Raw genomic sequence first — 12,814 nt, forward strand, 5'->3', positions numbered from 1 at the left:
AGTTCCAAACTTTGCAGCAGGACCCCAGCCCTTGCTTATGCTTTGTTGCTGTTATCATCTTATCTGGTTTATTATAATTTATATAAGGCTGCTGGGGTGCATGGTTTATATAATTCATAAACAGATAAGGCAGAGTTCATATTATTAGTTCACAGGCAAGAGATAAGACATCCTTCATAAATATTTGTTTAATCCACTGCTTTCAAAGACGTGATACGCATGATTTAATGCATTAGGAAATGTCATCTTTTCCACTGGAGCACCAAGCGGAGCTTTCCCATTCTTCTTAACTCAGAGCCGTATTTCAAATAACTACACGTTGGCACAGAACCTCTAACTATGCCAACACAGCCTTTATTACAGTGAAAATACATATTGCTAACCATTTTCCCAGAAACGTACATTTTGCCTCTCTACTGGCACATAATTGAGAATTACTGCCTTTTCTCCCCTGCTGGTGTGAAAACCAGCCCTGGAGATTACCTTTTGGGTTGATATATTACGATGTAGAAACTTAACCCACTGCAATTGGGATTCCTGACCTAATTTATGGCATGAAGAGCTGAAATAAGGTCATGTAAATACAGGAGGTAATTTCAGATGCACTCCTAATGGATTGAAACAGAGTGTCAGAACAGGCAGTCCCACTTCTGATGTTTGCAAAAGCGCTGCTTAAACAGATCTACCAGCCTTGGCGATAGCCAAACATCTGTTCGCAGAATGCTATACTTCACGTTTTGTAAATACGTAACTGTGCTAATGTAACACATTTTTATGTACTACCACTTGGAGAAAGCTACAAGAGACGAACAGGAACAACTTGTGAACAAATTATGGCTTTTATCAGGGACAGATTTTTATAGCTATCCAATTACAAAAACACAGAAAACAATGTGTTGCATAAATAGGATTTTCTTTGTTTTTAAGACTTTTAACATGTTGGCTCAGAATGAAGAAACCAAGTGAAGCAGACTAATGAAATCAAATACAGGGTGATTAGCACCTCTTAAAAAGCTCTGCTATAGAGCTGAGTGGTCTACAGCATCTCTGAAAGCAATCAAATGCAGGCTCACTTTCACTTCCTGTCTGTTAGAAATCTGTTATTGCCAATGTGCTAAATAGTTGAAAGGTATTTTCGAAACCTTAATTTACGCAGAGATCATTTAATAGGCTCACTATGTAGTGTACAAATTATTTATACCTCTACAGACTGCAAATTAAATTACACCCATTTACATGATTACTTTGGTCTTTAAGAAACTTTGCAGACACTTCAAATATAAACACGTTACAAAATGTGAAATGTGCAATTAAATTTTATTTCATTGTAATTTAAAATAAAGTCCTTTCTTATACTACTGAAATCTAAATTAAGGTACCTCTCTTCAACTCATCTAACACTGCCTCCTCGGTCATATTTTTCAGTTGCTGGAATAAAGAATCATCAAATCAATAACTGAATAATTTGTGTCTAACACAATCATTTCTTTCTAGAATGAATTTTAAAAGCTGTTTTCTTCATAAATATGAGATTATTGCTACATTCTAATGAATTCCAACAAAAATTACAAAGCATTTCTTATTGGGAACGAGTTCTCATAGGAAGCAGTGTATCCTCATCAAAAGAAAAAAATACAGCTGATCATTTGAGGATATTTTCTTATTTTACTAACTCCTCACCCACAAAGTGTGGGAGTGCATAGGGTATTATTGGATCAATATAAACTCTCCAACTTGCCATACGTAGATGTCTCATGGCTCTTTGCTGAGTTAGTACAACAGGCTTAACTTCAGAGTTTCTTTTCAAGTGAAGCTTACAAAGCTGAGGCAGCTTCAGCTGATAGGACCCCCCCCCCCCCCATAAATTCACAGGAGCAAGGCACAATTTGAGGAACTGAGTAACTGTCCAGGGGAAACCACGTTTGTTTTCCAGCCAGAAAACATCCATGCGCACTATGCAGATCTCAAAAATAGTATAGGGAGAAGCAGCCAGCGGCTGCAAAGCCGCACAAAGTTAATTCTATTTCACTGTAGCTTGAAATGATGTTAAACTCTTGCCTTCTACCAGTAACAACAAGTGCAAAGAAATAAAATCCACAGTCAGTGACTTCTGGACTCATTCAGTAGCGCCTAATCGCTGTCAGTGGCTCTGCAAAACAGGCAGTTACACACCAACATGGGCTCCTGTGAAGACAAATGACTATAAATTAACTTGTTCAGCCTACGCCAAATAAATGCTTGGAATTTAAAGTGCACACACACACATGCACAAAGCTGCAATGATCTATTTCCCATTGCTTTGATCTTGCTTATGCCTATCTTTTAATTCTTCAGCTGTCGGATCACCTGCGCCGATGTTTTAAAACTAGTCTTCCTGCTTCAGACTTTCTCCGATTCACTCTTGTGCCTTCTAAACCATACACCCTCAAAGCTGGTTTTATGTTTTATTAAACATTTTTTCTGGCTCTCTACTGACTTGGGATACTGCCATAGCCTACAAATGACCTCCCTGTCTTCAAAGTCCTTCTAAAAATTACTCCTTCCATGAATGCCTATCAGCATTAATCACCCACAGGCAGCAGTGTGTATAAAGACATCAGTTCAGCTTTGAGATTGAAAAAACGGTAGGTCACTGGTACGTGAGAGGATAAATTTGATCTGCATTGTCTCTTTAATTGAGAGTACAGGCTCCTTGACGTGGGAGGCATATCACTCACTCTGCTGAAGCACTGTGTTTAGGAAACGAAAGTTGAATGCTTGAATAGATAATAGATCTGAACTTGTATTTAGCCCCGTTCATTAGTTTTACTTGGGGAATACACATTTTAGTGCATTTTCTTTGGTTTGATACCTAGTAATTATATACTGCAAAGTGGTCTGTTGGGGGCTGTTTTCCAAACTGCAGTTTAAACAGACCTCTTCTCAGCAGTTTGAAGGGCTTGCCACTGAAATGGGACAGTTTGCCCTCTCTCCTACAGGCCAGTCATACTTCTCACTGCAGCATTTCACAGGGCTCTGCAGGACTTTATGCAGGCCACAGAAGCTATTTGGTCTCACGCTGTGTCCTTAAACCAGGGAGCCCATGGTAACACGATTTAGTGGATCCTAAAAGTTTATGCATGTCAAATAAAAATCAGCTAAATTAACAGACTAAAAAGCTGCCAGGGGATATTAGGCATAAAAATGCCACTCTTTGTTTAGGAAGCCCCTGAACAGCAAGCCTCTGAGGCTGAGTGGAAAATGTATGATAGGAGAGAAAACAAACTCGTAAACCATCTCAGGCTGCACTGTGGGCTCCATACCTCTTGCCCACTGCCTACACAACCACTCCTGCAGAGCTGGTTCTCTCTCTGTGGTCCTTCTAGGACTCCTGCCTCAGGAGGTACCTCCACTTCACAGCTGCTCTATGGGGTCAATGCTGTTACACTAACTTGTGCAGTATGATTTCAATTTGGCTACCTGAAGCTTCTTTGTAGTCATGAATAAAGGAGAAAAGCATCAATGTTCTCCCTCACCAACTTTTCTTACATGAAGGAATCTACTTTCTGGAACACCACAGTTGAGCCTGTAACCACAGTTCTGCTCGAAGCAGAAGAGGGCATTGCTACTAAGTCACAGCAAAACAAACCTCACTACCCATCCATTCCTTAATCCTGTTTGTCCATTCCAAATTCCCACTTATTCTGTATTCCACACATTTGCCAAGACAATGTCTTAACCAGCTGCAATCACAATTTTGTGATACCACAAGGGTTATAATTCTTTTAAAACTAGTGGAACAAATGTAATTTAAACATAATAGAGAAAACTGAAACCCACCAAACAGAAAGGACTGTGTCTGAGTCACACCTGGAAAATAACATAAAACCAGACAGGCTGTCCCAATTCTGATCATGAGCACATGATGCAAACACCTTATTTACCCACAGGTTTTTTTGCCTGACACATCTGAAACATACTTTCTAAAACATAAAATCCTTCCTCACAAAGAAATATGTCCAAAGCAAACTGAATTTAAAAAACCCCAGGAGAACTGAGATATGACGCTCTGGGATTTGTTTAAAAGCAAGGAAGGAGAACGACCGGCAGCAAAAAAGGCGAGAAAGGGGGCTGCAAAGCCCTATATTTAACAGTTCTGCCACAAAGTTTTGGAGGGTTTCATGTATCCAACAATATTTTAGCACAACTTGTTTCTGTCTCCTTATCAGCACCAGCTGCTGTGGCAAAGCGATTCTAAAGATGGATGAATGTTGTCCTACAATCTTTCTGATTACTCGTTTTTATGACTAGTCTTAATGATCTTGGTGTACTTTAAAGTCTTAACTCCTGCAGTTGTGTTATGGGACAATTTCAGCTTTCGTCATTAAGAGACGTTCACCTTTAAAGAAACAAGTCTGTTAAATGTGATCCTGAAAAGACTCAACATCCAAAGGCTAATAAAATGACTTCACTTGACACTTTCATGATTTTTATTACGTAAAAGCAATTCTCATCATATTTGGGGTATCCGATTAAGGAGTTTTGATAGGATCAGCAAAAGTGTTGCCAGCAAGGAACAGGTGTGAGCAGAGAGGAGGGGACAGCAAAGGAGGGCAGACACAAGCATAAAAAGAAGCCTGACTGTGGACAGAGTGTGATGAGAAAAGAGGAACCTGTATCCGAAAGGATGATACAGCCTGACAGCTGACATAACTAAAACATATGAACTCATTATTTTTGAAAAATACTCCTCTTTTCTAGTAATACATCTCAGAAATGACTTCTCCATTATAAGCATTCATTTCTTAAAAAAGAAAAGAAGAACAGTTAGAAAAATATAAATCTTCTTTAAGGAATGCTTACCTATGTCTAAAATCTTTATTTCTTGGAGGGAGCAAGTGAAAAAGAACAGAAAAACATTATTAGAAAAACATTCAGAAAGGATGTTAAAAGATGAAAAGAAGGCAACATTTACATCTGTCATTAGTGAAGGGTGAATCATCATCTTTTGTCCACTCCTGTCGACTACGCAGGTTAACTCTTCAAATCCACAGAATAATTACTTGGGTAGATTACACTCTGACAGTTTAGATAAGCACAGTTAACTTTTGGCACTTCGGATTTAACTACTTTTTCAAATGTTTTGAAATCTTTCTCAACTTCTTTAGTTCCCCGAGGCATTTGGAAACTCTGGCTTCCACCATGTCAGAAATCCATTCAGCACTTCAGTTTGCAACAGCAATTCACAACTCCAAAAGTCTGAGATGAGCAAAATACATACCTTAGTTCCAGAACACTAGTTACATTTCCAGATGGGAATATCCGCCGAACATAGTTGAAATCCCCCACGTAAAGACTGCCATCTATCCCACAAGCTAAGGCAACTGGAGCCAGCAATTTATTACCATCAGCTTGACCATTACAACTTGGACAGGAGATGCTGCGACGTCTTCCATTGCCCATAATGCTACTAACAACTGGGGGTTGCTGAGATATAAATTGATTTTCACCATTTCCTTTGTAGAGGATTCCTGGTATGTAACATAAAAAACACAAAACAAGAAATAGTTCATAAAAAGTTCAAACATATGCACATGAAATGATGCATACACATCCTAAATATTTAGTTGATTAATATTTTAATGGACTTTTAATTGTTTCACCACCATATTTTTCTCACTACAAGTAATAGAACTTTATTAAAACATTCATAGTTAAATTTAAGTCACAGACACACGAAACACAAAATTATCTTGCTGACAAAATGTCGCAGAAATACCAGCATTGAAAACCCCAACAGGTCTTCAGTTGTTCTTGTTTTTAAATGCTAATAGTTTTAATAGCTATAATTCAGAGAAAGCACTGTCACACTGAAGGAAATGCAAGGTGCAATGAATGAAATCAAGGTCTGTGTTCCTAAATCTTTACAGTTCCTAAATTCCCCAGAAATGACTGGAATTCTAAATGTGCCTGTGTTATAAAAAAGAAAAAAATATATTTGCAAATTGTATTCCTAAAGTCCTCCCATAACTAATTATTAATGTGATGTCAGATGTAATCTGAAGTGGATTACTGCTGCAAATTGTAAATATGAATTAAAAAGCTACTTCAGAAAGTTGGAGATTGCCTCAATTTTACATTATAAAAGACTCTTTACTCAGTTCACCACAAAAATGTACCTGTGGCAACAAAGTCTGCTTCAATACCATGTCTGCAGTTATAGGCACTTATTAAAAATGTCAAAGCAACAAAAAAAAATGTGGTGCTAGGCCAACCTGCCTCTTAAACTTAATTCTGCTTTGAGGCATGAAAGGAACAATAATTTCGTGAAGACAAAGCAATGTGCCAGCAGCATTTTTCTTCCTTATAGCTTCCATAGGAAATAAGAGAAGAAAAATGTACGCTTTATGTTAAATCTTCAGTCTTAGGGAAAAAAGGTGAGTTAAGATGATGCTGGGATTATGTCTCTCAATGAATCCACTGAAGTGTACTTACAAATGGTCAGCGATTATGATTATACTTGTAAGTCACATATATCTTGCAGTGGTATAATCCATGTAAACCTCATGTCACTTTGTACTTTAGAGTGATATCCGTTTTATTGATTGTGTGCCCAGAGTTTCAAAGGCAGTTCGGGGCTGAGGGATACATTTCTCTTTCTTTTAAGATGCTTAGAAGAAATTTAAGATGTATTCCTTTTTCTCTTCTCACTCCCAAAATGCACTCTTTATACTGAAGGATATGGGAAAAAAAGACTGTATTTTTCTCTTTAAATGTGTAGGTGTCTTCACTACTTTTTAATGTTACAAAATTGAGGAGATTATAAATGTAAACCCAATATACATGATAAAATTGCAAGGAATGAAAATGCTTCACAGAAGCCTAATGACAAGTAATCTAAATAAGTAATCTATATCAAAAGAGGGAGAATGTATTTTTCATGAATAGTTAAAGCCAGAATGCGTTAACGGTATGCAAAATCCCCTCTCCTATGATGACATCATTTATGACAATCATGGCACCATAATTTTGCCTGAAACAGCTGAGTTCTATAATTTTCATCAGAGGAATTCTACAAGTCAGCATAGTACACTACTGCACTTGATTTATTCTGTCATTACCTTGAAAAATTGGTCCTTCACATTTCTCCTCTATTATCGTAGACTTAAAGATGTACATTAGACTATTTACTGCAGTAGTTCAGGATGTCCGCACCAACACTCTGCACTCTCTTCTGAATAAATTACTCTGGCTCATCCACCTTGTCATTACAACTCTCCACTTTGTTTATTCAATTAGACACACGTCACTTTGAAAAGTCATTGCTTGTCAAATGGACTCTTGTATATAATTTAAGGCCACCATTAATTTACCTTGTGAACAGAATCAATCTTATATATATATTTATAATTATAGCTCTTTACATTTTCAAATGGATTACGTTACAATAATTTGCACAGGGTTTTCCTGACATTTTAGATTAGGCACAATGACACCTTTTCCCTTGATTTGGTTACCTTGTTTTTCTACCAGTCAGAAGCAATGCTTTAGGTGGTGATTAGCATAGCACACAAAATAAGCTCATGTGATAGTCCTCCAAGGGACACAAGGTACTGGAGAAGCGATGCTCTTCCCACTGAATTACTTCTGGGCTTCTCCTTTGTGTGAAAATCCAGTCTGACCAGCTCCCACCTTGAGCCTTTATTTTACCTTTCTTACATGCTTCCAGACAAATTTTTCCAAATTTCCTCCCGTTCAGTGCTGAGCTGGGGTGTCCTTAGCACGGCACCCTGAGCCAGTTGCTGAGTGGCACGCTGGACAAATTTACCTTGGTGTTAAGGCACAGTTCTTGAAAATGTGCATTGTTCCTTCCTTTTCACTGAATTAAGGAAGACTCACTCACTAGCAACTGGACTCCAGCCTGAAACAAGCGGCACAAGCGCCTTTGATGACTCATGACAGAATCAAGACAGTCACCTGCTGTGTGCTGAGCCGACTGTGGCACCCCGGGGAGGATTCACCTCAGGGAAGGATTTAAACAGGAGGAGAGTGTAAATGAGTGCTCATCCTCCAGAAGAGATGGTACCCATATGCTAACTGCTCCCAAGAGCAGCTGTGCTGGGGCTGGGAATATCATGACATGAAGAGGAACACCTCCTGTACAAATGAGGGATTTAGTATTCAAGTGAAGAGCTCTCATTTTGGCAGGAATGTCTCTTATTTGCTGGTTAATTTTCAATCATTGTGAAAACTGGAAGTGAAAACATTGTTCAAGATACGGTTAACATACAAACAGTTAATGGCAGTAACAATGCTGACATGTGCAACTGCTTTAGAAATAGTGTCTCCTTAGCATCACTGAATTTTTAAAAACAGTTCTAACATTTTTGGTTTGAGCTTTTTTTTGTAAGTGTATCTAACACAGGCTGACACTGTTTGATGGTTTTATTAACGTGTACATATTTACAGGATGAAGAAACATAACATTCACTGTAAAGCTCAAAGTATTTATCATATGCAAAACATTCCATAATTTCCTGTTTTAAACTAACAAAGCAAACATTTGAAAAGTTAGAATGAGACACCAAAGGTACAAGGCATTTGAGTACCAAAGCTAGCAAGAAGAAAATTAACTCCTTACCATTCTGAACATCCAAAACATGATGCTTGTCCAACGTCCAGCCACCCATGTTGGAGGCATCCAGTTCATAACCCTGCAAAATGGCAGTCCGCTTTTCCCAGAGAGTTAGATCCAAGCAAGACTCATATTCATATCCTACAGACACTGAAATAACAGTAAATTTCCTCATTAAGTATAGGATCTCATTCAGAAGAGCTTAAAGAATGTAATTTCCTTAAACTACATACGTTCTTCTGCTCTCCCAGGCTACCTGAAAATCCCTATGGCTTCCTTAGATGTAAGAAAATACTAAACAGATTCCAAAATCCTTTAAAAATCAATCTTGGGTTATTAAAATAATTTCAGCTATTATAAGTGGACTGGGATGGGTACAGAGCAAAGTAATTTTGTGAAAGTCATTTGTGAAGTACGCCACAATGTTACTGTGCTCTAAAGTGCAAGAAGCGTGCAGACTAAATACCATACTATATTATGAGGCTGAAGATTACTTCATGGGGGAGAACTAGAAGTGAAAAATGACTGTGGTTTCTTTTTCCTTTTAAAGGAAATTATTTCTTATAATTCAAACTTTAGATTAGTATTTTTAATATATTTTAATAGCTATTGTTATTTCTAATTTTATATTGCTAAACATTTTCTACTTAACGGACACAAGTAATTAGAGATGTACTTCCCTATTTTCAGGACAATAGTAAAAATGCAAAAAACCTCCATAACACACATACCGACAGCTTCAGATAATCCATAGACTCTCTGGTTGTATGCATCAGTTTTATCCCATATGAAAGTGTAAGCCAGATTTGGGGATGCAGGGAACCACTTTTGGAAAAGTCTTCCCACCACTGCCACCATAAGATGAACCTTCATTAAATTAAACGGTATAATAGATTGGGTCATGGTTATCTTCAGAACAGATTTATATCCTGCAGCCCTGGAGCTTAAGTATGATAACTTCAAGTCGGTTCCCGGTATTGTTGTTTCTTCATGAAGCACCTATGCATTGGTAAGAAAAAAATACAGTATTTGAATGATTTTGAAATTAAACAGAACAATGCAGCTATCATGACAGGAGGCCTGACACAATGTCACATGACAATCCATTACGAAGCATCATCCAAATCCAGACTTTATTTATTAATGTAAAAAATACATACATAACAACTCCTCATCTTTTTTTTTCCCCTGAATTCTACATTATTTGTTATACTGAAGTTGCTAAGTTGATACTTTCTGCTGAAGGATTTCAAAGGTCTCTCCTTTATTTTTATGGGGGGAAGGAAGCATCCAGGAGAGGGAAAACATACCCAATTGCTTTTTTCCAAAAGAGGCAAAAAAAAGGGTGATCTTTCATCTAAATGAAAATAGCCCCTTCTTATGCTGCCACTCATGTCCCAACTATGGATATGTACTAAAGGCTGCAGAGCCTCTAAGCACTGCAAAGCTTCAGATTTGGGTTGGGATGTCTTAATTGCTCCTTTAGGAGCAGGAAGGACTTTAAGGTGGTTTATTATTTGCATTACCTGTGGATTGTAAATACTTTGGACTAGAGCATTCTTCCATTTATTTTGAAGACAGATAAGTAGGATGCCTCAGGGAAAGCTTTTCCATATTTCCTGATCAATATTCACTACTCAGACATCAGCTCACCACTTTCTCATTTCAAAGAGGTGCAATGATTCAATTTGATTTTTAAAAGGTTCTTCCCCTCCTCTACCTTGTCTCTTCCTCCGAGCTGAGGAGCTTTTGTGGGTGATGGATGGACGTGAAACGTTTCTGTGTAAAGTGGATGAAGACAGCCTATACTGTCCTATACCTCAGTCCAGATATAAACACTGACAGCCAGCACTTCAGGTGAACAGCTACCAAGTATCCCAGCTTAGTGAAATAAAAAAGGAAAAAAGTAAAAAAAAACCCTATCCAGACACATCTATAAAAGTAATGTTTCTCTGATGGGAAAAGAGGGCAAAGGATACTGAAGCACAAGCCCAGAGCCTTGGTGGTGTCAAAGGAGCATTCTTGGGGAAGTAAATTTGGAAAGCTTTATTTTACTTTCCTGTCTCCTAGTCCTAAACCCTGAAGACCAGATACTAATTAACATTAGTGGAAAGCAGACTTCAGGGAGAGCACTGTCACAAATACTAGGCTTGAGATGTCAGTGGGATCAAAAACTGGCTATAAACAAGCACTAAGCTCTCTCTATGGTAGAGAAATCCTTGGGCACTGCTTTTAAACAATTACTGCCTATGTTGAATAAGGCCAAATAATATGGTTTATGCTCTTGAGGAGGGCAACAGGTGCTTCAACATCCTCTACATTAGCAATTTTGCTGGTTTATAAAGAACAATTTATATGGTATTAATTGTATCTATCTCCTTCCCAAAAAATCAGAATCAAAAATCAAGAACAAAAAATCAGAAATAGTATGCTGACTCATTATCTGGAATGAATGGTTATTTACATCTGATATATGTAGCCATAAAACTTCTCCAGTAAGACTGTAACAGATCTGTAGGAAGCAAAGGAGGAATTGGAAGATATTAGAAGAATGAAATTCATATTTATAAATCCTTAATTCTTAATCTTCAAATGTTTCTTTTTTCCCCACCAAGAACCATCACTGACAAGAAATGACAAGCAGTACCATCACTTGCAAGGAGGTGAGTGGCATCGTTTCTGTTTGCAAATCTAGTCTGCTCTCTCTCAGCCTGATATACGCAATGCATCTAAGCCAGAGAACAAGCAAATCTTCTCTATACAAACAGCCTCCTCTTCTCTAGAGAGTGACTGTGAACATATTCCATTCCTAAGACTTTGAAGGAAAAATATAAACCACCCAGGAACAAAAGACAAATCCCTCCTCAAGACATCAGCAGGATTCTCATATACTGCACAATAAAACTAGTCTAACAGATGGAGGTCTCCGTAAACAAGAGGAGAAAAAGAAATAATATGCTTGTAATAGGACACAATTTAATAGACTTCACTGGTCTCCTGTTACGGCCATTGCTTCTTTTACAACTTCAACTGTGGAAGAGCAGTGTTAAACACTTAGGTGGTCTTCCAGTACTCTTGGCTGAGATAACAGACAATAAAGAGGACACCTTGAAGTTTCAATTTCCAGAGAAATTCCACTGTGTATTTGGATTACTATCAAATTAGAAACTAGGACACTCATGCAGTTCTCAGCGAGGTTTAAAACAAAACCCAAACCCCTATTATTAGTTTCTGCAGAAGCCTCAAATATCTGCTTGAGATCTGTCTTATAACTTCCTTTTCCCATAAAATAGACCCCATAGTAACTTATTTTCTTGAGAACTTTAGAAATGTAGAGGTAAGGTTGGGCAATTCAATCTCTCTCCCAGAATCAAGCATTACAAAGAGAATTAAACAGCTTAATGTTCATCCGAAAAGTTAAATCATCAGGCACAGCAGCGAGCATCCTATGGGAGCCATGACAACACATCAATTGTAAAGCAATCAGAAAAGTCCCTGGAAATAAAAGTCACACCAGGAATCGCCCAGACATCCAAGCTGTCTGTACTTTAGCTTTCCCAGACAGAGTATCAAACTACCTTCAGAAAGGCTAATACCTTAGGGGTATCAGGGTACCCAAAGAGTTACAGCCCAGCCACCAAATTCTAGTGGTTGACATTTTATTTATGGATGACCAAGCTTCTTGGGAGGACAGCCATGAAATATTTAACCCATGGGACTAAGATAAGGGTCACCTCAGTTTTCAGGAAGACAAAGAGTTTATTGTCCTGACAGTTCAGCTGGTGTCTGAGTCACGTAAATTGTGCAGGGCTCTTCATCTCTCCTGGCCAGCAGGACTAAAGCTGTTCAGGCTCTGGAATGCTTTCCTGCTCCAAAATATAATATGATTCAAGTGACAACCTCTGATGGTATTGAGAACCCTGATTAAGTAATTGAATTCAATTAGGGAGAAAAATGCCTGCTGTACTGCTGTGATTTTTCTTGGCAAAATGAGCAACTTCAATACAGGATTTGAGAACAAATTTCACAAATGAGTGCAAACCTCAGTCCTAATGTCAGAAAAAAGTTCTTTGCAGAGAAGTAACAGCTGAGCTGTTGCATTAAAATATAACATCATCTTGGTTTGAGAGAGGTAAAGATGGCATTTTTAGATACAGCTATAGCTTGGCAGCTACTGCTATTACACAAAGGTTGAGATCA

The 12,814-nt window shown here is 38.0% G+C and overlaps 1 protein-coding gene across 6 annotated transcripts in view; it reads right to left on the reverse strand.

Annotated features, from left to right (window-relative positions):
• The window catches only part of TENM3 (teneurin transmembrane protein 3), a 1,300,329-nt gene that overhangs the window by 37,643 nt on the left and 1,249,872 nt on the right, over positions 1-12,814 (reverse strand). For all 6 annotated transcript variants that reach the window (XM_061372205.1, XM_061372214.1, XM_061372239.1 and 3 more), the window contains 4 exons: positions 9,346-9,613; positions 8,621-8,764; positions 5,261-5,510; positions 4,843-4,863 (listed from right to left, as the gene is read on the reverse strand). In XM_061372205.1, the coding sequence (XP_061228189.1) occupies positions 4,843-4,863; positions 5,261-5,510; positions 8,621-8,764; positions 9,346-9,613 (683 nt within the window). The remainder of the gene's footprint in view (positions 1-4,842; positions 4,864-5,260; positions 5,511-8,620; positions 8,765-9,345; positions 9,614-12,814) is intronic.

The sequence above is a fragment of the Neopsephotus bourkii genome, unplaced genomic scaffold (genome assembly GCF_033783945.1).
Source record: "Neopsephotus bourkii isolate Nb327-2 ecotype Australia unplaced genomic scaffold, CSIRO-AGI_Nbou_v1 NB_168, whole genome shotgun sequence".
NCBI lineage: Eukaryota > Metazoa > Chordata > Aves > Psittaciformes > Psittacidae > Neopsephotus > Neopsephotus bourkii.